Consider the following 26,191-nt stretch of genomic DNA (forward strand, 5'->3'; position numbering starts at 1 on the left):
TTTCTTTGCCCCACCCATGCAGTCGCGCGCCCTCGCTGGCTCTCGGGGGAGTGGGGTGAGAGTGTGGAGCTGTGTCTCTGCAGGAGTTGCTCCCCTCGCGGCCGCAGGGGGATAAGGCAGCGGTGCTGGGGCCTTGTGGAGTTGCTTTAGGTGCCCAGACGGCTATTGTTCGGAGCCCGTCTCTGCTGGAAAAATCTTCCCCTCATCCCGGCTCTGCTCCCTGCAGGCGGAGGTGCGGGGAGGGGGAAGTCGTCGCCACCTCCCCGGCGTGCGGCGGTCGGCGGGGGGGGGGAGGAGGGGGCGAGGCTCAACATGATGGCGGCCGAGGCCGGGGCTGAGGAGGGCGGCTCAGTTACCTCCGCCGGGATGGCGGGAGCCGTTGGCGGAGCTGAGTCGGAGCACTATCCCACCTTATGCCTGGGCAAGGAGCTGGGGTCGCAGGGCCCCTTCCTGGTGGGCTCTGGCGGGAACAGCCCAGGCGCCGGTGGTCCGGCTTTGTGCTCGGCGCTGGGGCTCCTGGCGCTAGGCTCGGGGCCTGCCTCTCTGGTGTCCGGAGGCGGTGGCGCCGTGACAGCAACTGGCCAGGGCCGGGGTCCGGAGGTGTCCGGAGAGGTGCTGCCCCCACCCGAATCCAGCACTGTCGCCTTTCCCCCGCTGCCACCGCCGCCACAGCCACCTTCTTTGGCGGGGGGGCTGGGGACTGTGGACGAAGGCGACTCGTTGGATGGGCCGGAGTATGAAGAGGAGGAGGTGGCCATCCCGCTCAACGCTCCCCCCACGAACCAGTGAGTAGTCAGCGCTTCCGTGCCCGCCGGGCGCTCGCCGTTCCTGGGCGCTTCCCTCGCGGGGAGGGGGGGCGCCGCAGCGGGGAGCGCGGCGTCGGGCCCCCACCTTTTCTCAGTGGAAAGTGTGTGTCAAACTCCTGTGGAAGTGTCGCAGAAGTTTTTAATTAGGTTATGTATGGGGAGAAGAGGCAATTGAAAAAAGAAACTGCAAGTCTTCATTAAGGTTTTTATTATACTTACCCTTCCATTAGGTTAGTCGGGATTCCTACGGTGCTAGTTATATAAAGAATCTTGCACTAGAGGCAGAGCAGTTCTGTGTTTATATTTTGTGAAATAAAAAAATCAGATAATGTTATATAGAGTTCATGTAACTAGCGAGTGCTCTAAACACAACCTTTGGATTTAACAATGAATTAACTCTAGGAAGTCTGCAGATTTACATAAAAAGGTTGCAAGGCTTGTATTGGAACAGCCCTCAAGCAGGTATCTTATTCTCCCCAAAATGAAACAGTTTCAAAGGCTTAAATTGCTTATGTTGGTATCTAGAAATATGTTATTCCTGAAGTTATAGTAAGTATAGAGGATAACAGGGTTTCAAGATACAGGATGGCAGATATGTTCAAGGTATAGGTCAAAGTTCATCTGAAAACCCATCTGAATTTGGGTTCATTTTTACCTTCTCTCATAACTCCAATGTCAGAGAGTTAACTTCTGCATTATTTCAGGTATTTACAAGATTTCAGAAGCCATTGCAGTTGTAAGGAGGAGGTAAACTGTAATATTAAATGATTTTTTTTTAAAAAATAATCTCTCTAACCTTGACAGGCTTTCTACTAATCCTTTCCTCTTTTAAATTCTTGACTTTTTGTGGTAGTTAATAAAGAATAAGACTTTGTTTTGTGAAGACAGTGTTTGAATAGTCTTAAAGTTGTACGCTTCCATAAAGAGCTAGCAATATAATCAGGCAGTTTAGATAAAGGCTGAGGAGGGAAATAGAAGCACATAAAGGTGAAGTTACTTCTTCGATATTGTGTATTAAGTCAGAGATACACAGAATTCTGATCTTCTGGTTTTCTCTCTGAAAGATCAGACTGCTTTTTCTGTTAGAACTGGTTATTATGTTTCTCAGACAGTAGGGTTTTCTTGGAAATATTTTTAGAAAGAGGGGTAATTCTTGATGAATGATCATGTATTTTGATACTAAGTAATTGTCACTACTTTCACAAATGTAAGTGGATTTCGCTGTCAGTATTGTCTTGTAACTCATATGATAGCATGAAGGTTAACTTTCATAAAAGAGGATACAAAATTTCTGACAAAAAGCATGTTCTAGGGGGAAGACTGCGAAGGCCCTAATTTTCTGTATTGGTCAATGAGGCTACTTACCTTGTTAAGACAAAAGGGATATTGAAGTCTTTGCAGGACCAGCATAACTGTGTAGTTGAGTATTTGCTCTTGCAGATACTTCAATATAAGAACATCTAAGCAGTAAAATAGATTTAAAAAAATTGATTCAGAAACTTATACCTCCATCTAACTTAACTGTTTTTTCTTTGTAACCTATCCTTTTTGTGACTTCAAAAAAAAAAAAAAAAAGAAAAAAGTTGTTGGCTAATTAAAAATAATCAGAAACCTTTTTCATGCATCTATTTTAATACAAAGTCAGTTTTTTACCATTGTCAGTTAAGTAATTTAAATTAGCTGTATGTTGATAGTAAGTTGTATCCTTTCAGTCCTGATGTTTTATTTTGGAAGCATCCTTTCTTTGTAGTCATACCATCTGCTTTTATAGAATTGAGCTCTTGATTTATTACCAGAACAAAGATCTGTCACCTTAATATTATAAGCAAACACCTAATACACTTAACTTCCTCTTCTCTTTTCCAAGTACCTCAGGAAAATGGGAATACATTTTAATGTGATTTCTTTAATTTTCTAGCAGCAGGAGGAGTTTGTCAATATGTAACATTCTTTTTATTAAAATACTCAAAATACCAAAGTATGATTGATATTTATCTTTGATCCTTGTAAGGGCCTAAGGTGGCACTGCCAAGTTATAGGTTCAGGATACAGTAACAGATGCCAGACCAACAGCTTTAGGGATAAACAAGCTATTGCTAAATATAGGTACAGTAATAAATACAGATCAGTAGTACAATTATCTGTGTTGTTATGACAACACATCCAGTAATTCAATAGTACGATTATCCAGGTCAAAATGACAGCAAATCCAATAATTTACCAATACTGGGCTAAACTTAATATCCAGGAGTGGAAAGGCTTACATAACCATGGTTATCGGGCAAGGTGGCAGGAAGCAGGGCATGGCTTCTTTGGATGAGCGACACAGACCAGCTGATGGGCTTGGGGAATTCAGAATTCCCCGATCAGGCTGTCCTATGTAATTGTTGAGTTGCGGAAGCACTATCTGGACATGTTAACCAATCATAACACATCCTACCTCTGTTTCGGTTCTGTCCTTGGTGTGCAGGGGGCATGCAAATACTGTGTAAGGCAATGCTAGCCCCACAATCCTGAGTGAGACTGACTTAATGATTGTCTGTTCAGTGTGTGCCTTTTCATTTGAGTATAGAAGTAGCATGTTTATGCTGTAGCTTAATGGTAGGTGGGAGGTGCAGGATGCTAGGGAACAGAGTGGGCAATTCTCTGTGTGTTTTGGTCTTTTTCTCTATATGCTCTACCCCATCTGCAAAGCTCACTGCCAGAGGTTGATGGCAGTCTGAAATGGCATTACGGAAATGCCTACAAAATTAATGAATGAATGATACTTAATTTAGTAGTAAACCAGTGATATGTGAAATAGTTTAGTTGTTTCTGTATTTGAATAAAAATCTTAAAGTTGACAAGATATATCTTAGCGTTGCATTAAGATGGCAGAAGCAGTTCCAGTATATTCCAACACAATTCATATTTTCATATGGTGTTTCTTTAAGCAGTGATTATCAGTTTGAAATGGAAATCGGTTGAAATCAAAAGATATTAACCTTGCAAGATGAAATAGGTTGTCAAAATACTGTCTTGTTAAAACAAAAATCCTACACGCAGTAGACGTATTTTTACAGTCACTCTTGGTATCTGTTGAGGCAACATATTAGTGAGAAAAAACAGTTGAAGATAGATAGCTGGGTGGAGAAATATTAAATAAACATGGTTTGAGTGAAAGTAAAAAATGTTTTGTCTCAATGTAGTGTGAAGTTATAGTTTCCTCAGATGAGGCTGTCAGAGGTAGCAAGTCCAGAGTTCTACAGCATTTATTTCAGTAGCTAATAAGAAAACAATGTTTTTCTGAAAGTGCATAGTTTTACAATGATTATTGAAGGCCATACTCTGTAACAAAGAATAAATTTGTGTTGCATTGAAAACCAAGGGGAAATACTATTGGCATGTTTGGACCCTACAACCTCTCTGGGCAACCTGTGCCCAGTGCTCGGTCACCCTCACAGTAAAAAAGTGTTTCTTGATGTTCAGACAGAACCTCCTGTGTTTCAGATAGTGCCCATTGCATCTTGTCCTGTCACTGGGCACAACTGAAAAGAGCCTGGCTCTGTCATCTTTGCACCCTCCCTTCAGGTACTTATATACATTGATGAGATCCCCCCTGAGCCTTCTCTTCTTCAGGCTGAACAGTCCCAGCTCTCTCAGCCTTTCCTCATAGGAGAGATGCTCCAGTCCCCTTCATCATCTTCGTGGCCCTTCTCTGGACTCTCGCCAGTATGTCCGTGTCTCTCCTGTACTGGGGAGCCCAGAACTGGACACAGGACTCCCGGTGTGGCCTCACCAGTGCTGAGTTAGAGGGGAAGGATCACCTCCCTCGACCTGCTGGCAATACTTTGTCTAATGCAGCCCAGGATACCATTTGCCTTCTTTGCAGCAAGGGCACATTGCTGGCTCATGTTCAACTTGGTGTCCACCAGGACCCCCAGGGCCTTTTCTGCCAAGCTGCTTTCCAGCTGGGCAGCCCCCAGCATGTGTACTAGTGCCTGGGATTATTCTTCCCCAGGTGCAGGATTTTGCACTTTTCCTTGTTGAACTGCATGAAGTTCCTGCCAGCCCAATTCTCCAGCCTGTTGAGGTCCCTCTGGATGGCAGCATGATCCTCTGGCGTATCAGCCGCTCCTCCCAGTTTTGTGTCATCAGCAAACTTGCTGAGGGTATGCTTTGCCCCATCATCCAGATCATTAATGAAGATGTTGAACAGGACTGGACCCAGTATTGACCCCTGGGGTATACTGCTAGTTACTGGCCTCCAACTAGACTTCGTGCTGCTGACCACCACCCTCTGGGCCTGGCCGTTCAGCCAGTTTTCGGTCCACCTCACTGTTTGCTCATCCTGCCCATACATCAACAGCTTCTCTATGAGGATCTTATGGGAGATGATGTCAAAAGTCTTCCTGAAGGCTAAGTAGACAATATCCACTGCTCTCCCCTCATCTACCAAGCCAGGCGTTTCATCATAGAAGGTTATCAGGTTGGTCAAGCAAGACTTCCCCTTGGTGAATCCATGCTGACTACTCCTGGTGATTTTTTTTTCTTGTCCTTCACGTGCCTGGAAGTGGTTTCCAGGATTAGCTGCTCCATCACCTTCCCCAGGGATCAAGATGAGGCTTACTGGCCTGTAGTTCCCTGGGTCCTCTTTCTTGAAGATAGGGGTGATATTTGCTTTCTTTCAGTCTTTGGGCACCTCTCCCAATCGCCATGATCATTCAAATATTATTGAGAGTGGCCTTGCAATGGCATCAGCCAGCTCCCTTAGCACTCATGGGTGCATCCCGTCAGGGCTCGTGAGCTTATGTACGTCCAGTTTGCTTAAGTATTCCCTGACCTGATCTTCTTCCACCAAGGGTACATCTTCCTTATTCCAGCCTTTCCCCCTGGTCTCTGGGACCTGGGATTCCTGAAGGCTGGTCTTGCCAGTAAAGACTGAGGTGAAGAAGGCATTCAGTACCTCAGCCTTTTTCCGTGTCCTGTGTCACCAGGCCCCCCGCTCCATTCAGTAGTGGGCCCACATTTTCCCTGGTCTTCCTTTTGGCACTTGTGTACTTATAGAAGCCCTTCTTGTTGCCTTTGGTGGAGGTGATCCTTGAACATTAACCAGCTTTCTTGGGCTCCTCTTCCCTCCAAGGCCTTATCCTATGGAACTCTTCCAAGCAGATCCCTGAAGAGGCCAAGACTGCTCTCCTGAAGTCCAGTGTTGTGATCTTGCTTTTTGCCCCCCCCCCCCCCCCCCTTAACTCTGCCATCTCATGGCAGCCAAGGCTGCCTTTGACCTTCACATCCTCAATGAGCCTTTCCTTGTTTGTGGGTATGAGGTCCAGCAGAGCATCTCTCCTTGTTGGTTCCTCTATCACTTGTGTTGGAAAGCTGTCATTGATGCTCTCCAGGAACCTCCTGGATTGCTTATGTCCTGCTGTGTTGTTCCTCCAGCAGATATCGGGGTGGTTAAACTCTTCCTCCCTTCCCCCCCTGTGGATGTGAGGCTAATTGTAGCTGTGATGTAACTTGATTTTAGTGTATGAGCTTTCTCGTCTGTTTCACAGTTAATGTGGTTAGCAGGTAACCTTTTTTTCTTCAGTTAACGAGTGTCTTTTACTAATGCCTGTTCTCGAATTGTAGAGGGAAGATAGAGAAACACCTTATTTTTAGGTTTTTTTTTTTTCAAGTTGCTCAGTATTTTGCTGATTTGTCCAGATCTTATAATTTGTGTACTTACAGAGTAGAATTGTATATAAATCTGGTTTTATTTCTGTCTGAATAGATGGTGTCAGAAATGCTATTTTAAAAGAATGGTTAGGAGCAGCAGAACAAAATTGTACTTTAAGCTTATGTTGGAAGTGAAGCAGTAAGTAAACTGAATGTAAGTACATATATAAATGGAAGCTTCAGATTCGGAAAAACAAAAGTGGAACAACATTTGATGCTGGAAAAAGTTTGAAGAGGAATTTTCTGGTGTGTGGTTTTTGGTTTGTTTTGTTGGTTTTTTTTTTTTTTTTTAATTAACATCAGTTGAAGGTTATTTAATCTAAACAGTGAATAGAGACTCTTAACCTGTACTTTATCAAGTTTTTATTTTGTTGTATATTGTCTCCCAGAACTTCAACATGGGACTTATGCACTTCACCTACTGGCCTACCCTATTGAGAAACATACTATCATGCCATATTTCTTCACCTTTTGTCTTCCTTTTGGACTCGATGGTCCAACCTAAATGATTTTTTTTTTTTTTTTTTTTGTGGCTGGGGAGGAACACTAATTTTGCTGTTAGAGGGCATAGATCTCTTCAGCATAGGACCGCATCTGTTGTTTCAGCCATAAATTCTTAGGATTCCTGCAGTAGTTTTCCTGTTTCCCCCATATCTTCCTTTTTCCTTTAAAAAACAAACAAAAACCCCCTTGGTATTTATATTGCTGGTGGGCACAGTAAGAGGATGGAGAAGGCATCTTATTTCAACATTGTGTTTGTGTTGCATAGAAGTATCCCAATGAAACAACAATTCTATGTTATTCTGTATTCCTCTAGATTATGGTCAGCACCAATAAAATTTTACCAGTTCTTGACAAGTTCCCTCTACTGTTTTATATACTTTCAGGCAGTCTTAATTATTTTTTATTTTTATGTAAAACATTTGCTTGATCACTCTGGAATAGAACAAAAGTTAGGTTTTTTGCATGGGTCTATCTTTAAATTATGTTTTGTATATTTATAAATATACTGTTTATAGTTGAGGACTGTTATTAGGGGACCTGCTTACTGAAACTTGTTACTTGAAGTAGTCTGGGACTTGAAGTAGTCTGGGATTATGTCAGTGGGAATAGCTATTAGCAAAGGCTTTGAAGAAAAGTACAAGAAAAGCTGAGGTGGATAAACAGAGTATTTTATTATTTTCTGTATAGACAACTTTCCTCCTAATTTCTTCTGTAGAAGCTCAAGAATTCGTCTTGTTTTTTTTTTTTAATTCTTTCTAAGGTAGCTAACAGTGTTGCTTAACTTTAAAAAGGTACACATTACAAAATGATTAAATATTTATCTTTCTATTAATTATTAATGTATAGAAACCAATGTTGCTAAATAAAGTTGTAAGCTGTGGTAACATTTGAGGAAAGGTGTAGCCAGTTTGCTAGGGCACTCGGTGTACCCATTTGGTGTTCTGATAAGTTAGAAGTTTGATTCTTGCAATGATCGGGTTCTAAAAAATGTCATTCTCATCTTAATGTTCACCTTTATATTTTCAACAACTTCTTGGGACCAATTTCACATAGAAACAATTTTTTTTAATTATTATTAAAGGTTGGTTGTTTTTGTTAACACTGAAATTGTAATACCTGTTCATCCTTAAGTGGGATTTGAGTTTATATAAGTATAAAGTTTCCTCAGGCTGGAATTATGTATGTTAATGTTAAGGTATTTTTAGCTATATGTAATTGTATTTAAAGAAGTTGAGTATGTAACTATATGGAAATATTTAAAATCTTAGTTTGCTGTTAAGGAATCCTGTCATTGGCTCAGCAGGGGTGGGTATATGATTTTTTTTCTTGTTAGTACCTACTTATAGATATTTGGAAAAGGGTTTCTTTTATGAACTTCCCCATGCAGAGTACGTTGCTTTATTTTTCTGGGATATTTTCCAGAAACTGAGGTGAATGATGCGTTCAGATTTAGCTAACATTTGATAATCAGCTTGGGAGTCTATAGTGATTCTGTGTAGTTTGTATAAGCAGTTTTTCTATAAATAAATAAAAAAAAATTGTCTACCTGTTTTTTCTGTAAAGTTATGCATATGTATATACACGTTCCCCCATATGTGGTATCCCCCTAAAAGGATATTCTGTCTGTGGCTTACTCATTGGGTTTTGTTTGGTTATTTTAGAGATAACATTTATCTATAGAAAGTTTGGTGCAATTTAAGAGGAATCATAAATCAATTAATTCTATTTCCATACATCCATCTGTTAGTAGAATAAATAACATTGGAGACTTTGCAAGATCCAAGCTTGAATATTTGCTTAGTCCAGAAGATTAAGGAATGGCTTGCATCGTCTTGTTCAAACTACAGCCGGATTTCTACACCCTTTCTTCTTACAAAGATTTCTGTACTTCCTGAGCATCTGTGGAGAGAGGGTATTTTTTGTTATTCTTTCTGCTCCTTGGCAATCTAAGGGATGCTACAGAAATGTCTTTATCTTTCCAAAAGCAGAATGTAACAACCTCTGTAGTAATCATCTTATCCTATATTCAAGTCTAGAAACAATGTTTTATTTATACCCATACGCACACACAATTAATAGAATTGTGAGGTTGCAAGTCATTCAAAACAAGCATTATGAGTTGGATAGTTTACATCCTATTTGTTCTTTCCTTAGTTCTACATGCAGTTCTTCTACATCACACTATTGGATTCAGTGTGTATATGGATCGTACTCTATAGGTAATTCCCACCTGTTCCTATTGCAGGTGTGAAGCATTGGACATCTATTGGTTTAGACATTGTTTCTATCTTGGATTTTAGTGTATAAAGCTCTAAATTTCAGAGTTTTCTCATTAGAGCAGCAGTTCGTCGCTGATGAGACGTACCTCGCTAGTGAGGCATTTTAGCATCAAAGATTAGGTGAGAGTGGAGCACAAAATTAAAAAAAAAAAAAAAAACAACAACAATCCTGTTCTTGGTTAGTTTGGGCTTGTTGTGGTTTAGCCCCAGTCAGCAATTAAGTACCACACAGCCGCTCGCTTATCCTCCCCCCTCCCGGTGGGATGGGGGAGAGAATCGGAAGAGCACAAGTAAGAAAACTCGTGGGTTGAGATAAGAACAGTTTAATAATTGGAACAAAAATAATAATAATAAATTGTAATGAGAAGGAAAACAAGAGAATGTGAGAGGAACAAAATCTGGGGGTGGGGGGGGGACCAGTGATACAACTGCTCGCCACCTGCTGACTGACGCCCAGCCAGTCCCTGAGCAGTGACCGCTACCCCCCGGCCAACTCTCCCCCAGTTCATATACTGAGCATGACATCATATGGTATGGAATAGCCCTTTGGCCAGTTTGGGTCAACTATCCTGGCTGTGCCCCCTCCCAGTTTCTTGTGCACCTGGCAGAGCATGGGAAGCTGAAAAGTCCTTGACTAGTGTCAACATTACTTAGCAACAGCCAAAACATCAGTGTGTTATCAATATTATTCTCATACTAAATCCAAAACACAGCGCTATACCAGCTACTAGAAAGAGAATTAACTCTATCCCACCCGAAACCAGGACAGGGCTCTAATCCAGAGCTGTGCTGCTGAACGGGAGGTGAAAACAAAGATTGGTATGAAGTAAGGTTCAGCACTTGTAGAGGCAGGGACTCTATATTTCAGTCCCTTGGAACACCAGTATTGCTTCCAATGAGCAAAGCTGACTGAGTGGGTAGAATAGTAAAAGGATGAGGAGAAAGTACAAGAAGGCTGGAGGTAGGAGAGGATGAAGTACAAGGAGAAAGTCAAGGAAACATCGGTGCTTGTAATGAAATTAATGGCAGACAAGACAAATAACGCTTTAGAAATTCTTAATTGTTGCCAACTGAAATCTGCTGACTTGCACAACAGTATTAATATTGTTTCCATAGGAGCATTACTCCTAGTTTAAACAAAAAAGGCATATCTTTGACCTGAGGGCACAAGAATGAAGCATGTAAAAATGAGATACTTCTTGCTAAGAACTTTAATGAGTTCTAGAATTCATTTCCTAAGCTGAGCTTTCAGTAAGAAAATGTGAGCTGCTTCAAGAGCCTATTTAGCTAAATTTCACCTATTTATTGGTGGCTTTTTTTTTTTCTTGATCTTATGCTGTTGTCGCATCTCTCTCTATTTTAAAGCTTATTGCACTGTTTGTCCTTACAGTACTTGAAACTTTTAGAACCTTGCTTTAATAAAGTTATTAAAATGTATTACCTTTTGAATGTACACTTATTTCACCTTCTATCCTTGTTTACTCTTTTTATTAAGATTTATTGAGGTTTTTGGTTCATCCGTTTTGTGTAAGTCCATAGTTTGTGTATGCTCTGAAAGTATTTTAATGGCTGGTATGGGTAATGTGTACAGTTCCCACAGTTAATGGCTTGTGGCACAGCTGGTATACTGAGGAATGTCTATGAGAGTGACTTTCCATTTTAGTTGCCTGGTTCCTAATCTTGAAGTGCAGCAGTGTTCTGTTTTTCTGCATACTGTTTCAAAGGGGTTTTAGAACAGGTAACTGAGAAAAGCAGACTTATTCTTTATTAGGCTTATATTTGCTTTGTACCTCCACTTAGAAAAATGTATAGGGATCAAAAAAGGAGTTTAAAACCCACTTTCCTAGAAGAATGTGAAACACTCTTAAATTCATGTATGCTGGATAAAGGACAATTGCTTGGTTTTTTTGGTCCCTCTCCCCCTTTTTTTAGCTTCAGGTTAGTTTGAACTCTTTTGTTTCATTATCTTACACATGCATCCATCCACTGTAGAAGTTGAAAGGTTTGCAGAGCTTTTTCTGTCAGGAAGTTTTGTAAAGTGGAGAACTGCAAAGACCCAGTCAAAAATTGGTAACTAACAAGACAGAGGAAGGCAATTAATTTAATAAAGTATAAGTGAAACTTAATTTAATATTTATGAATAATGTGCATAAAGGAAATAATGCAACCTTGCACAATATCTGCATAAATCTAACAAAGATGGGACAAGGTGTTAAAAGGCATAGTTTGGATAAAAAATGATGATGCTAAAAATGCAGTTAATGTTTTAGGCTGAGAGAAACTAGAAAGGCTAATATGAAGCTTGAACAGTGAAATATGAACATCAGCTCTTCAGCTATTTATCAGGGATGGAAAGCAGAATAAAAAAGAAACAAATTAGAATACAGGATATCTTGGTTATTTTCTCCTGTCTTCATGAAACTGTTCTTGAGATTTCTGTATGCCACTTGAAGTTGACGATTTTTCCTGGTTCATGGTAATCTTATCTCTGCTCCTAATGGGAATAGAACTCGCATAGCCTCAGGAAATGATAATAAGATTCTGTAATGTTGTGAAAGGTATGAAGGTGGTGATTGTGAATTTATAGGTAGGGAGCTTTGACCATGTCTCCTAGAAGTTCTCCACTCTTCTTTTGGATTTTGTTGAAGCAGTCAGGTATGGCTAAGGAGAAGAGCGAAATGGGTGTGGCATTTGATGATGAATTTTTCTACTCACTAAGACTTGTTTTTTAGACTGAAACAGGGAGGTTTCCAACAGTTATCAACATCTTCGTTTCTACTAAGTTGCTGAAAAACATTTTTGCTCCCCTCCAGTGCTTTCTCCTTCCATTCCTTCCTCCCTGGGCTGCTGTGTTCCTAAGTTAAAATTGCAGCATACTGTAAAAGCAAAATGCTTTAGTGGAACAACAAAGCCTCAGAATATTTGATTTCCCCATATGTAAAAAGGAAATATGTAAATAAAGGGATTTGGTTGAACCACATGACCTGCTTCCACACATGGTAGCAACTGCCTCCTTCCAGATGGTAAATTCACTATCTACTACCTCTTTGTGAACAGCCTGTTTTTCATGAACCTTATAGTGCTTCAATGTTGGGGGCTGCTAAGTGTCCTGTGATGGTCCCATGAGCTTGCTCAAGGGCTGCAGTGTAATAACATTCCTGCTCACAGTAGAAGGTCTGTTAGCTGGGCCTAATGAGACTGGTGTGACTAGTTTTCTGGTACCTAGCTTCTTCGGTGGAACAGTGAAAAACTAAGGAGCTCTTGTTTGTAGGCTAGAGATAACAACTCTCTAGTTGTTTGTAGGCTTCTTCTAGTTGTTTGTTCACTTTTGGGCCCCTCACTACAAGAGAGACATTGAGGTGCTGGAGCGTGTCCAGAGAAGGGCAACGAAGCTGGTGAAGGGTCTAGAGCATAAGTCTTACGAGGAGCGGCTGAGGGAACTGGGACTGTTTAGCCTGGAGAAAAGGAGGCTGAGGGGGGAGACCTTATTGCTCTCTCCAACTACCTGAAAGGAGGTTGTAGAGAGGTGGGTGTTGGTCTCTTCTCCCAGGTAACAAGTGATAGGACAAGAGGAAATGGCCTCAAGTTGAGCCAGGGGAGGTTTAGACTGGATATTAGGAAATTTTACTTCACTGAAAGGCTTATCAAGCATTGGAACAGGCTGCCCAGGGAAGTGGTTGAGTCGCCATCCCTGGAAGTATTTAAAAGACGTTTGGATGAGGTGCTTAGGGACATGGTGTAGTGGTGGTCTTGGTAGTGTTAGGTTAACGGTTGGACTCAATGATCTCAAGGGTCTTTTCCAACCTATACGATTCTGTGATTCTGTCAGGAATGGTCTCTTATGCAGCTGTATGTTGCTTGTGTATATATCATAATGCACAGAATCCAAACTGTTTATGATTTCGTAGTTGTGTCTTCATTCTGTTTACTGTAATTAAGGTTGTGATTCATAGGGTTGGAGTTTTGAACATGCTGCTTTTGATTTAAACTGACAGATGGAAATATTTCCTTGCACAGCATCTGATTGCTTTGTGAAGCATGGAAGTCTGATATTCTCAGAATTAAAAAAAAAAATATATAGGTAACAAGTTAGTTATAGCAATGGTTAAACAGCTGGTCATGGAAACAACTACCTAAAACTATGTTCTGTAATTAGTAAGACATCTTGTAGTTGGATCATTTCATAACCTTCTGTTGCAAGGCTACTTACATTTTCTCTTTTATATAGCTATTGTATTAGCTATTGATAATAGCTATTGTATTGTCAGGGCACTAGCTGTGTGATTCAGAATGTTGTTTAGTTATATTTGCTCAAAACATTGTGAAAATAGTGGATTATTGTTGTGGTTTAACCCTAGCCGGCAACTAAGCCCCACACAGCCACTTGCTCACTACCCCCCAGTGGGATGGGGGGAGAATTGGAAGAGTAAAAGTGAGAAAACTCGTGGGTTGAGATAAAGTCAGTTTAAGAATTAAAAAAAGGAGGAGAAAAAACAACAGAGAGAGGGGACACCACCCCCCCCCAAACCCAAGAAAAACAAGTGATACAAAAGAAAACAATTGCTCACCACCAACTGACTGATGCCCAGCTAGTCCCTGAGCGACCGCAGCCCCTGCCAACCTCCATCCCCCCAGATTTATTGCTGAGCACGATGTTGTATGGTATGGAATATCCCTTTGGCAAGTTGTGGTCAGCTGTCTCAACTGTGTCCCCTCCTGACTTCTTGTGCACCTCCAGCCTACTAGCTGGCAGGGCAGTGTTGCCGTGAAAAGCCGAAATCAGGACTCAATAGTCGGGATGACTATTAAGCAGGTATTCTTTATTGCAGCACTGGGAATCGCTCCGCCACAAGTGCTTCGCCAGGTTAGCACAGCACATCAGTTCATATACAGAAAAATTATACATATTCATCCGATTTCCTGAAAAGGGCAGTTTTATGGTGATGAGTTCCCGGAATTCATTTACATAGTCCAAGCATGCGCAGTAAAATTAGGGTTAGGGTCTTTTCACCCTCCCGGTGGTCTTCCATAGTCTTCCTCACGTTGTCCACTAGTTGAACTTTGGGCTTCCTTTGTCCATATATAGTCATCGAGTTAGCTCATTGGTCCTTCGGCCTCGGAATGTTACAAGGGGGTCGATTTAAGCTAGTTCTTTGGTGCTTATCTTTGGCACAATCGTCCTGAGTTCCTGTTATCGGTGATTTAATTAGGAAGCCTAACGAGCTTGCTCAAGGCCTGTTTAGTCCTATCAGGTAAGAAGTTACAGGAAATGTCCCACCATCAACTCTGCTCAGCAGGTAACTAAAACTATCTTTGCAGGGGAAGAGAACAAGAGAGAACAAGGATGCAAGTGAAACTAAAAAAAATGCAAGTCTGTATGTATCACAGTAAGGTCTTAGTCAGGGATTGTCAGGGATTTAACCCTTTCATTTGAAATAGTCGATAATTTAAATAGTACAAAACAGTAGCTGGATAAAAGTTTTCCTTTTTAAGAGGTTTTGAGAACAACACTTGGCAACACTTGGCTTTGCTTCAATTGCTCCCTCCACTGCTGCTTCCCCCCCCCCCCCCCCCCCTTTGATTGTTTGGGGTAGAAAGAGGTCTGACTAGAGTTTTGTAAATAAAAGAAAATTGATGTAAGGGTAAGGAATGTTTGAATGATGAGTCTAACCTTTGCCTTTAAACTGAAGTGTTCTTTTGTCATATTTTGCAGTCTGTGAGTTGCTGTGCATCTGTATTTGCTTTTAATAGGCTGCGTGTTGGGTGTGGGGAAGACTTTTTTTGGCTGAAATATGGTCTGGTGACTGCTGTTGTTTTGTTTGTGGTGTTTGTGCAGGCTTTGATACTGTGATCTGTGTTTGTCGTTTGAGAAACAGGTTATAGCCTGAATTGAAGCCTGAGTAGGCTTAAAATACAACAGTCTGAGTCAGATCAGTTACCTCTGGTTCTGCTTGTTTACTGAAAATGAGCAAATTGGGGAGGAAAGAAAAAGCTGGTTATAGAGAGCCTTTGTCCCCTTTGGATGGTTCAGAGTGCTTTCCTCCAGTTTGAGTTATTTGGGGAAATGAGTTATCTGAACCTGTGAAGTTTTCCAATACACAGAATTTGTAAATAAGTAATTTGAGAGAGGTTGCACATGTAAATATCTGACAACTTTATTTGAAACAAAGGTTTGGAATTGCATCAGTTTTAACTGAGAACTTTCATTAGTTTCACAGGTCTGTTCTGTGAAAATAAACAGAAGCCTTAAATTCTAAGGACACCCATTGTTACATTGTTTTTTAGGTGGTATCATGGAAAACTCGATAGAGCGATTGCAGAAGAACGTCTTTGGCAAGCGGGAAAACCTGGAAGTTACCTTATTCGAGAGAGTGATCGGAGACCGGGTTCATTTGTGCTTTCATTCCTTAGTAAAACAAATGTCAATCATTTTAGGTGAGAATTAAATGTTTTCTTTTAAAACACTGTAACCTGTTTATTTGTGGTTTTAGAACTTAATACAATTGTTTTCTATACTGTACTATAAATTGAATTTTTTTTACTTTTTATCTATTTATGATATAGCTCTTTACTAAGGTTTAATTGTTTTAAACCATGCTACTTAAAAATTCCTTTACAGGCTAAAGAATGAAAATGTGAGGAAACCAACATCATCAGAATAGAGAAGCTTGTCTAAAGCTGTTGGGACTAAATTTACAGTAACATGCAGGCTTCTTATTAGTAATCCGAGGAGATTGTTTTGAGTCTATTCCTTAGTTATTGCAGCTCACAGGACATACTTGAATGTCAAAGTTGTAGCAAATCTGGGTGTTTCCTTTATAAGAAAGAAATAACAAGGAGAAACAAAGAGGTTATGTATTTAATAATATGAGGATTTGCTGGAATCAGCTTTCAGTATGTGTTAGAATTAGTTGTTCTAAATACAAATAGCCCTTTATCTGAAATTGTAACCAGGATTATTTTACCATTAGCAAGTTATATACATTAATTTATTCTCATTTAGTGTAAATGAGATATGTTCTGGGAAGCACTTGAATGTTAGTCAGCAAGTAGTGTGGTGCAGTGTGAAGTTTATCTTCACAAAACAGGATATCAAGTGCATCTTCAGCAGTAGAAAAAAACCTTTGTCAGCTATCTACATAACAAGAAATAAACAGAAAGCAAATTTACTTGCAAAGCAAACAGAAATAGCATGCTCATGTTTGCCTCATGCTGTTTGAGCTAACAATTCATGCTTCTCAGCTATACTGATTCTTGTTTGGGATCTGGTTACTATGTAGCAGTAGTAGAAAATTAAATTATGTTAATACTTGCTTTTAAGTGCTGTTTTTAAGAGTCTTATTTTTAATAACTTCTGCTTATTGTAGCCAATATCAGGTGTTGAATGTTGGTTCATGTCCACCATAAAATTGTTTCTGGCATCTCAGATAAAAAAATGGGAAACCATTAAAGACTTTCTAAGAAAGGGATCCTTATAATTTTTCAAATCTTAAAGAATCCTTCCTTCTTGGATCCATTAAAAATGTGAAGAGATAGCTATTCAAAGGAAACTAATTTGTTTGCTGATACTGTTCTTCACAGAACAGACATGCATTTGGTTTCATTTGTTGACTGCAGAGTGTATATGTTTTTGTTATTAGAAGGGCAGATGCGACACTCAAACATTTTTCAGCCTCCAGAATGGCAGTCTTGAAGTTATTTCAGCCAAATATAGGGATGCATCCACTGGGTCCCACAGACTGGAAGCGTCACTTTCACCAAAGTTCTTTGCCAATGGCAGCCTTCCAAAAATGGGTGAAATTTCCATCGCTCAACAATCTCGCTGATATTTTGTTTCCTAAAAGTGATATTTTTCAGATTAAACTTTGCTTACGTATTTCTGTTTGACTAAAATACCAATATTTTAGGTGAAAGTTCTCCAAATCCCTCCCCCCTGCCAAGTTGGATATGGGCATATGTTCATGCAGCATATGAGTGACAGATAGTGTATGAGTCTATCAAAACTAAATTCTTTTTGGCTGAAGTAGTATGTTTTTTGGTGAGTTGCTGAGTGATATAAAATATTGGGAAGGAAAAACTTTATCTTTTAATCTTGTCCTTCAGAATTTTCTGTGGTTACAGAAGTCTTTGTATTTACTAGTCCTGTGTGTTCCAAAGAAAGGTTTCATTTGAGCTTGATTTAATAATAAAATGTGAAACACTAAATTTCATTTAGAAGCCTAATCTCTGAATAATTTACCATGGATTTTTATAAGGAATCTGGTAGAAAATATGCCAAGAGATCTAGTCTAGATCCTTAAAGTTATGTTATTTGCTGACTCCCCTTGCAGTGTTTTATGCTTAAAAACTTCAAATTTCATCTCAGAAGATTGATCTTAGTATATGTTTTACACTCCTGTTTGGGAGAAATAATATAGTTGAAACAACTGACCTGAGAAGAGAGATTTTTTTAAAGCAGGAATGTATTAGAATACTGACCTGTTAATGAAAAAGAGAATAAAAGTGTAAGAAACCAACTACAAATAAATAATATACGCATCTGAGTTTCTCAGCAGTTAAATTTGTTTTTTCCTTTTGTTTTTGAATTGTTCATGAGCTTTGTAAAGAAGTCAAATGCTAAATAGAAAACTAAGTAGTGTCAGACGTTTAACCTTTGGTACTGTAATTTGTTTTGAAATATCTTTAAGATAACTTGTCTTCTGGAAACTGGAGAGAGAGGTAATATGATGTTAGACGTTAACTTTTTTCTTTAAGTGAAATTTGATTAGTTGACTAATGGTTTCTCTCAATTTCTTGTATATTTTTATCTTCACTGATCAATGATGTTATATATTCTTAGACTTCAGTTTGTGAAGGTATATCATAAGACTTCCTCCTTTGGCCCAAGCGCTCACCAAGCCACTTTCAATCCTTTATCAGCAGTCCTGGCTAACCGGGGAGGTCCCAGTTGACTGGAGGTTAGCGAATGTGATGCCCACCTACAAGAAGGGCCGGAAGGAGGACCCGGGGAACTACAGGCCTGTCAGTCTGACCTCAGTGCCGGGGAAGGTTATGGAGCAGATCATCTTGAGTGCCATCACACGGCATGTACAGGACAACCAGGTGATCAGGCCCAGTCAGCATGGGTTTATGAAAGGCAGGTCCTGCTTGACCAACCTGATCTCCTTCTATGACAAGGTGACCCACTTAGTGGATGAGGGAAAGGCTGTGAATGTTGTCTACCTGGACTGTAGTAAAGCCTTTGACTTTGGCTTGTATCAGAAATAGTGTGGCCAGCAGGACTAGGGAAGTGATCGTGCCCCTGTACTTGGCACTGGTGAGGCCGCACCTCGAATACTGTGTTCAGTTTTGGGCCCCTCACTACAAGAGAGACATTGAGGTGCTGGAGCGTGTCCAGAGAAGGGCAGAGAAGCTGGTGAAGGGTCTGGAGCAGAAGTCTTATGAGGAGCGGCTGAGGGAGCTGGGACTGTTTAGCCTGGAGAAAAGGAGGCTGAGGGGAGACCTTATTGCTCTCTACAACTACCTGAAAGGAGGTTAAAGCGAGGTGGGTGTCGGTGTCTTCTCCCAGGTAACAAGTGATAGGACAAGAGGAAATGGCCTCAAGTTGCGCCAGGGGAGGTTTAGACTGGATATTAGGAAATTTTACTTCACTGAAAGGGTTGTCAAGCATTGGAACAGGCTGCCCAGGGAAGTGGTTGAGTCACCATCCCTGGAGGTATTTAAAGGACATGTAGATGTGGTGCTTAGGGACGTGGTTTAGTGGTGGTCTTGGCAGTGTTAGGTTAATGGTTGGACTCGATGATCTCAAGGGTCTTTTCCAACCTAAACAATTCTATGATCCTAAAAATGATTGTTTTAACACTCTGCAACAAGAGTTCTGGTAGAAAGTATGATGTTTTTCCCATTTACTACATAATTTATTGGAAACTAGCATTCTGCAGGTTTCATAAAACTGTTGACTTCACAATTTTTACCAAAAATTATAGTCTTTAAGTAGATCAAATGTCTCGTTCACCTCCCCCCGCCCCCCTTATAACTAAAGGAATAGTTCAGTCCCTCTGTCATTTTTTTCTCCCTTCTCCGATTGCTTTTCCAGATAGCTCTTCACATTTTAAAAGAAGTGTTATTACTCAGGACTGCTGTCCAACTTCTGCGTTACTGGAGAAATTCAGGTCCTCTTGATGCCATCAGTTTACATAACTGATTGTTTCTTTGGATTGTCTGGTCAAAAATATTGTTTCAACTTATGTACTTTTTTCCCTTGTACAAATGACTCTTGTGTAATACAAATGTTTTTAAAACTGTTAATTCTCTTACCTAAATCAATTATTTCTGACTGGTTTTAGAACTTGTATTGCATAGCAATATGAATAGACATGGTATTTCCCTTTTTTTGGTATGACAAGTGTGTTCACAAATCTGAGTACTAATATATGCACCCCACCACCTGGCAAAAAACCCCCAAAACAAACAAAAAAACCCCCAATCAGCCCCAAAACAAACACACACACTCCCCCCCACACACCCCAACTACATAAGTTAGCGAGTAAGATGAACAATTTTATAAGAATTTTCTTTTGTGTTAAACTATTGAAATGGGTTTTTTAAGCATTTTCCCTACTTATTAGCAGGCTTTTAAATTGAGTATGTTATTACTACAAAGTTATTTCTTATTTTTTAGCACGGATACTAGACTAACTGTAGAAAAGTGACTAATTTTTGAAGGTATTTCAGTGTTCTACACTGTATAATTAAGTGCAGTTATTTGTTACCAAAATATATTGATACTCTGCCAAATTTATATAAGCTGTATGTCCTGCATGATAGAAGTATTAATGCTGTTACCTCTACTAATGTAGTACGTCACTTGTCCAGGATGCTGGTAATTACATTCTTGTGTTTAATTTAATTTAGTTTTAGCAAATCTGCTTACTTTTTTGTAAATCTACATCTCCTTTACGGTCTTCAAATATTTTTGTGTTGTGATGTTTATCAGTAATTGCTGATGAGATATTCATTAGTTAAGGAAGGGGGTGTGTGTGTGTATATATATATGAGAGAGAGAGTTTGTAATATTGCATTTTGTTGAACGTAGACAGCCTACTTTAAAAACTCAACGTTATCCTAACTTCCTCTTAAAAACAAATTTAAAAAATCACAAAACCAACAAAAAACACCCCAACGATTTGTAGCAAAAGATTTTCTTCTGTCAAGCTTCCTTTTCTTTGTTAACAGGATTATTGCCATGTGTGGAGACTATTACATTGGTGGACGTCGCTTTGCTTCACTCTCGGACCTAATTGGTTATTACAGTCATGTGTCTTGTTTGCTGAAGGGGGAAAAACTATTCTTTCCAGTAGCACCTCCAGAGGCAAGTAGTAAAATTTTTAAATGTCATTTACTTTAAATATTTAATAATATTAATCTTGCCTTCGATATTTATAGTTTTCTATGAAAAAAGCATTTTAGACAGCTTCCCCTAGTTCTAGAGCTGTCTCAGCGTATGGTGAAGTATAAGGAATATATAAACATGTTCTTACTGATAGAAATTCATGATAAAAAATGTTTTTTAATGAAAATCTGTAATGAGAAAGCTAGATATTGGGTATTGCAGTTATCTCCAAATGTAGTAATAACATTGTATGTAAACTGAGATAAACAAGAAAATGTGTGGTTCTTGGCTAGGAAAGAGCACCATTGTAATGTAGCCTCTAGGGTTTTACGCTGACTTAATAAAGTATTTCAAAATAATATTACGATTTTGTAGCAAAGATTTCAAAATACGCATCCTGGAAATAACCAAAGTTCCTGAAAGCTGGGCTTCTTTCAAGTGACTCTCCTTAAGACGATATCAGTAATTAAGAAAAAAACCAAACAACCAAAACAAAACCACCCCAAAACCACCCAACCCAAACAAAACAGCCCCCCCCAAACACCTGCAGACTGTGCCGTCGTCGTCCCCCCCCAAATAAAGATGTTTCTGAATGTTAGACTTTCATAAATTTCCACTAAGTTGAAGAAAGTTTTAAAGTACTCTTTCATGGGAATTACGTCATTGGGTAATTTGATTTTTGGAGATAACGTGACTGGTAATGTTACAAGGCTAGAAACAAAATGAGAGCTTTTGTAGATAACTTTAGGAATTAAGCATTTCCAGCTCTTACTATTTTTGACCCTTTGAAAACTTAAAACTAGTAAGGGGTACAAATGACTGTTACCAGTCTTTTGCCTCAGAATAGCATAATGTTGGGGAGAGGAAGCCTACACTAGAATGAAAGGGAAAATTAATATCTTTGCACTCTTCCCTTAAATTGTAGCCTGTGGAGGATAGAAGGAGAGTTCGAGCAATTCTACCTTACACCAAAGTGCCAGAAACTGATGAAATAAGGTATGTTTTAATAATAGGTAGAAGCAATTGTGAAATTCTTGGGGTATTTATAAATACTAATGATTTCAGTATATGTTCACTATGCAAATACTTTCCAATTGCATCTTAGACTTAACGCTCTGAGAGGTTGAAGGTATGATGCCTCTCTTTTTTGCCTCGTCATCTCTCTCCTTGTCTTTTTTCACTGACCTCGGTGTCCGCAGAGTTGTTTCTCTCACGTATTCTCACTCATCTCTCTTCCAGCTGCTGTTGCACAGCAGTTTTTTCCCCTTCTTAAATATGTTATCACAGAGGCACTACCACTGTTGCTGATTAGCTCAGCCACCCCTGCAGCACCCACCCCTACCAAAACCTTGCCACGTAAACCCGATACGCTCTCTCTCTCTCATACTTTTTTTTTCTTCTGTGAACTGCTTATTCATTTCCTTTCTAACGTTGATCTATCAAGAAAATCTATGGGATGGTCTTTACTCCCCACTTCTCTTGCATTTTCACGAGATGTTATGTGGAAAAATTATGTTATGCAAAACCAGCAGTCCTAGAACATATGCTAGTTGCTTGCAATTAATACTGCTTTCTTGATATGTCAATTTTTTTCCAAATTGGGGGGGGGGGAAGGAAGATCTGGAAGAGTTTGTAGTGATTTCTAACGAGACCGTCTTGGTTTCACAAGTTGATAGAACATGCTGGTTGAATTGGGAATTGGGTTCTTGATAGGATTATTAGCCTAAGTTTATAGAGAAAGGTATATGACAGCTTTATATCCTCATTGGGGTGGAAATTTATCCCAAGGTTGCGAGTCCAGTCCATTCTGACCTCTTTAAAAAACACTGTAAGGATATTCATCTTTGAGAAGACCTTCTTCTAAGCATACAAGAAGGTGGTAAGACAGGAGGGAACTCCCTAATTGTGTATTGCAAGTAGGGCTTCTTTCTGTTCTTATGCATAGTAGGATCCATCAAGTCTGGTAAATGCCTAATTGCACCGACCAACTTAAGAGGAAAAAGCATTTCATTACTCTGCTATGGTAACAAGGATTGCAGGAAATTATACCTTTTCTCCCTCTTTTAGAATACAGCTGAAATGTAAAGTTTTGTGTGTCTGGCTAGGCTTCTGAGATCTGCATGGTAAAATAGTTCTGTTCATAGCAAAGCTGGGACAAAGTACTCTGTTTTAGGTCAAATTAATGTACTATACTCTTGTACTGTAATGTACTCTTGAAGATTTTATGTATTTCAGGGAATCTTGACTTAATTTTAATGTTATAATTAATATTTCGAAAGCTTCAGGTATTTCAGGGTTAATTTCAACCAGTCTTCCACACATTAACTTACTGTGAACTTCTTTGTAATAGAACTGATGTAGAATGGCCTTGCTGTTTATTGTCCAGTGTTAAGATTTAGGTTCATTAGTAGCTGAATTCATTCTAAGTATTTTCATTAGGCTTTTTTATTCTTGCTGTTTGATTTGCGCTCAAGGTAATGCATTTTTCTGTTACCCTCTGTCGCAGATGAATTATTAAGAGAAGTCCTTGTGGGGTTAACTAAAAGGGTTTTATTAATGATTAAATGATGATCAAATGGTAATTAATCGATGATTGAATGAAAATCAAATGGTAATCAAATGGTGATTAAGCGACAATTGAATGGTAATTAAACAGTGATTTAACAATAACTTGACAATGATTTATCGTTTAAATCATCATTTAAATTATCATTTAGATGGTGATTAGATGATTTTAGACAGCGGTCAAACACTCTACTACTTAGTGCACTTGTAATAATTAAGCTATAGCTGCATATATAAATGTTGCTAGCATACAGTATACTCTTAGGCCTAATGTAAAATGTCACTTACTTCATTATAGATATCAGATGCTGGGTAAGGGGTCTCTCAACCTTGAGGAGTAACCTTGAGAGGCGTCCCTTCTCAAAGGGAAGATCACTGCTGTGCAGCCTGCTGCCATACAGGAGAGCTCAATGGGCTCGGGGTGGGCTACAGATATTTATAGTGTGAAGTGATTGACTCCTAGTCAAACACCCTTTTGGTGTATGTGCAGCTGTAGCAGTTTTAGTTTTGTCTAGTCCCAGCTAGGGCTAGTACTGTTAGCTCCTGATAAGACATGGTCTAGATTCCTTGGTTCCTGAGAAGATATGGCCTAGCACAATTCTCAAGGTTTGCACAGCAGGGCTGATTTCAGTCAGGCCTACTTCTCAGTAATGCCTGAACCAAAGTACTGTTCACTCAGAGTGCGTGCATCTGTCACACCCTCTCAAATGAGAGACATTCCATAGAAAATTGCTATCTAATTTTGGATTGAACTAGTAGTTGATGAGCTTCAGTACCTCATAGCTATTGCCTGTATCCCTGAAGCATCATCTGATTTGATTGAGAAGTCCCCCTGTGCTCCAGTGAAAGGCTTTCATATGACCTGATGTTGTGGTTTAACCCCGGCCAGCAACTAAGCACCAACAGACACTGGAGCAGTAAACTTCCTGGATGGGTGCCTTCTGGCTGTTGTTTTTTCTTGCAGTTCCTGTACTCGAGCTTCTAGTCTCCAGGTAGGTTCACCATCCCACTTCCTCATGTCCTCCCCCTGGTCACGCAGATAGAACCACAGGGTGGCATGTGGTGTGCGCCACTGGTAACCCTCTCCCCTCAACACAAAAAGGCTGACTCTTAATAGCCAAGACATTGGTTGGAATGGGTGAGGAAGACCTATCCTTCTTTAATTGCTGGGACAATTGTTGGGACAGTTTCTCCACAGCCGAGATGCAGGCCTGTAGGGAGGAAGCGAGATTCTCTTTGAATTCTTGGAGTTGTCTGGCCAATCCATCCACAGTTGGTGCCTCCGTGTCTGTCCAGCTCATCATTGCCAGGGTGCTGGCATATGATGTCGGTGCACTTCGTACAAACTATTGCCACATGGACTGTGTGCACCGGATTTCATCTGGGTCTTTGGATACCTGGTTGTCATCCAGGTTGCTATAGATCACCTCCACCACGGCTAATTCCCTCAGATACTGGCTACCTCCCTCAATGGTGGTCCACTCGCTTTGGGAATTGGCAGGATCTTCCTTGAAGGGATACCTGTCCTTCACACTCGACAGGAGTCACCTCCAAAGACTGAGGATTCCTGCCCTTTTTCCAATCCCTTTGTCAATGCCCCCTTCCCTAGAAAGGGATCCCAGCTGCTGGGCTTCCTTGCCCTCTAATTCCAGGCTACTGGCCCCACTATCCCAGCATCAGAGCAGCCAGGTGACAACGTGCTCCCCTGGACGATGGCTGAAATCTCTTCGCATATCTCGCAGCTCATTCAGGGATAGGGATCGGGTGGTTTCCATCTCATCCATGAGTTCTTCCTTTTCCTCTTCCTCTCCTTGTGATGGCCCTGCTTTTTCATCCTCCCTTTCTAAACGGGTTGACTTTCGCTTCCAAGATTTCTTCTTGTGTATAGGGTCGACTGATACCGGCACGGGTTGGTTCCCTGATTCAGCCGCAGTGCCTGTTGCAGGGGGGGTTGGAGTAACCGCAGTATTTGTCGCCGAGGTTGGAATAGCCATAGCGGCTGTTGCCAAGGGGGTTGGAGTAGCTGTGGTGCCTGTTCCAGGCGAGTTTGGAGTAGCCGTGGTGCCTGTCGTTTTGTCACCAGATCCGGAGACCTTCTCTTCCCCTTGAGGGTTCTGAATAGTGTTGAGCAGGGCTCAGTAGGCATGGGCCAGGCCCCAGCATGTTGCAGTGATTTGTATCTCCTTAGAATTGCCAGGGTGACAGCATACTTTTTCCAAATATTCTACTAATTTTTCAGGATCCTGCACTTGTTCAGGGGTGAAGTTCCAAAACACTGGAGGTGCCCACTGTCCTAGGCATTTGCCCATGCTATCCCATACACCCTGCCACTCATAACTATCCAGCCTTGGGGCAGATCTCTGAGTGATATTCTTAAATTTCTTTTTAACCTTAGACAAAACCGAAACAATATTCCCAAGCAGTACCAATAGATGTATCTTAACTACCCAAGGATGTTCAAGATACTGAAAAGTTATTGTAACGAAGGAGGAAACATCGTAGAAGAAGGTAGTGAAGGTGCCATTCTGCATTTCCTCCATAAAAAACCTCTCAGAGGAAGAAGTATAATTGCCAATTGTCTCCATGAGGTGGTACCCAACTTACAGTAATGGCTTCAGTACAAAACTGAGATTCCAAATTATACTCGAGGCCACTGTTTTAATAACACATCTCACAGGCAAAACATCACTAATCACTGCAGAGCACAGCAAACTGCAAAAACCAACACCGATCTTGAACATGTACAGCAAAAAAATGAGCATGGTGCAGATCAGGTAAACCAATATCGAGAACAGATGAATCAATATCATGGCCCGCAACTACTAACAGATCTAAATTCCTTAATACGCTCTGGTTAATCTCTTATTATCTCAAACCCTTCGAGCTCCTTGCTGGGTGCCAAAAAGGACTGTTGTGGTTTAACCCTAGATGCCAACTAAGCGCCA

The 26,191-nt window shown here is 40.4% G+C and overlaps 1 protein-coding gene across 2 annotated transcripts in view; it reads left to right on the forward strand.

Moving 5' to 3' along the window:
• The first annotated feature begins 280 nt into the window (after positions 1–280).
• LOC142402911 (ras GTPase-activating protein 1) overlaps positions 281–26,191 on the forward strand; it is an 88,671-nt gene continuing 62,760 nt past the window's right edge. Inside the window, exons 1-4 of one of the 2 annotated variants that reach the window (XM_075488856.1) lie at positions 281–785; positions 15,575–15,724; positions 20,525–20,660; positions 21,607–21,677. In XM_075488856.1, coding sequence (XP_075344971.1) covers positions 313–785; positions 15,575–15,724; positions 20,525–20,660; positions 21,607–21,677 — 830 coding nt within the window. In that variant the 5' untranslated portion in view covers positions 281–312. Of the gene's footprint in view, positions 786–15,574; positions 15,725–18,242; positions 18,392–20,524; positions 20,661–21,606; positions 21,678–26,191 lie in introns of those variants that run through there. The other variant, XM_075488857.1, reaches the window with a different exon arrangement.

Source organism: Mycteria americana (genome assembly GCF_035582795.1).
Source record: "Mycteria americana isolate JAX WOST 10 ecotype Jacksonville Zoo and Gardens chromosome Z unlocalized genomic scaffold, USCA_MyAme_1.0 Scaffold_18, whole genome shotgun sequence".
Taxonomy (NCBI): Eukaryota; Metazoa; Chordata; class Aves; order Ciconiiformes; family Ciconiidae; genus Mycteria; species Mycteria americana.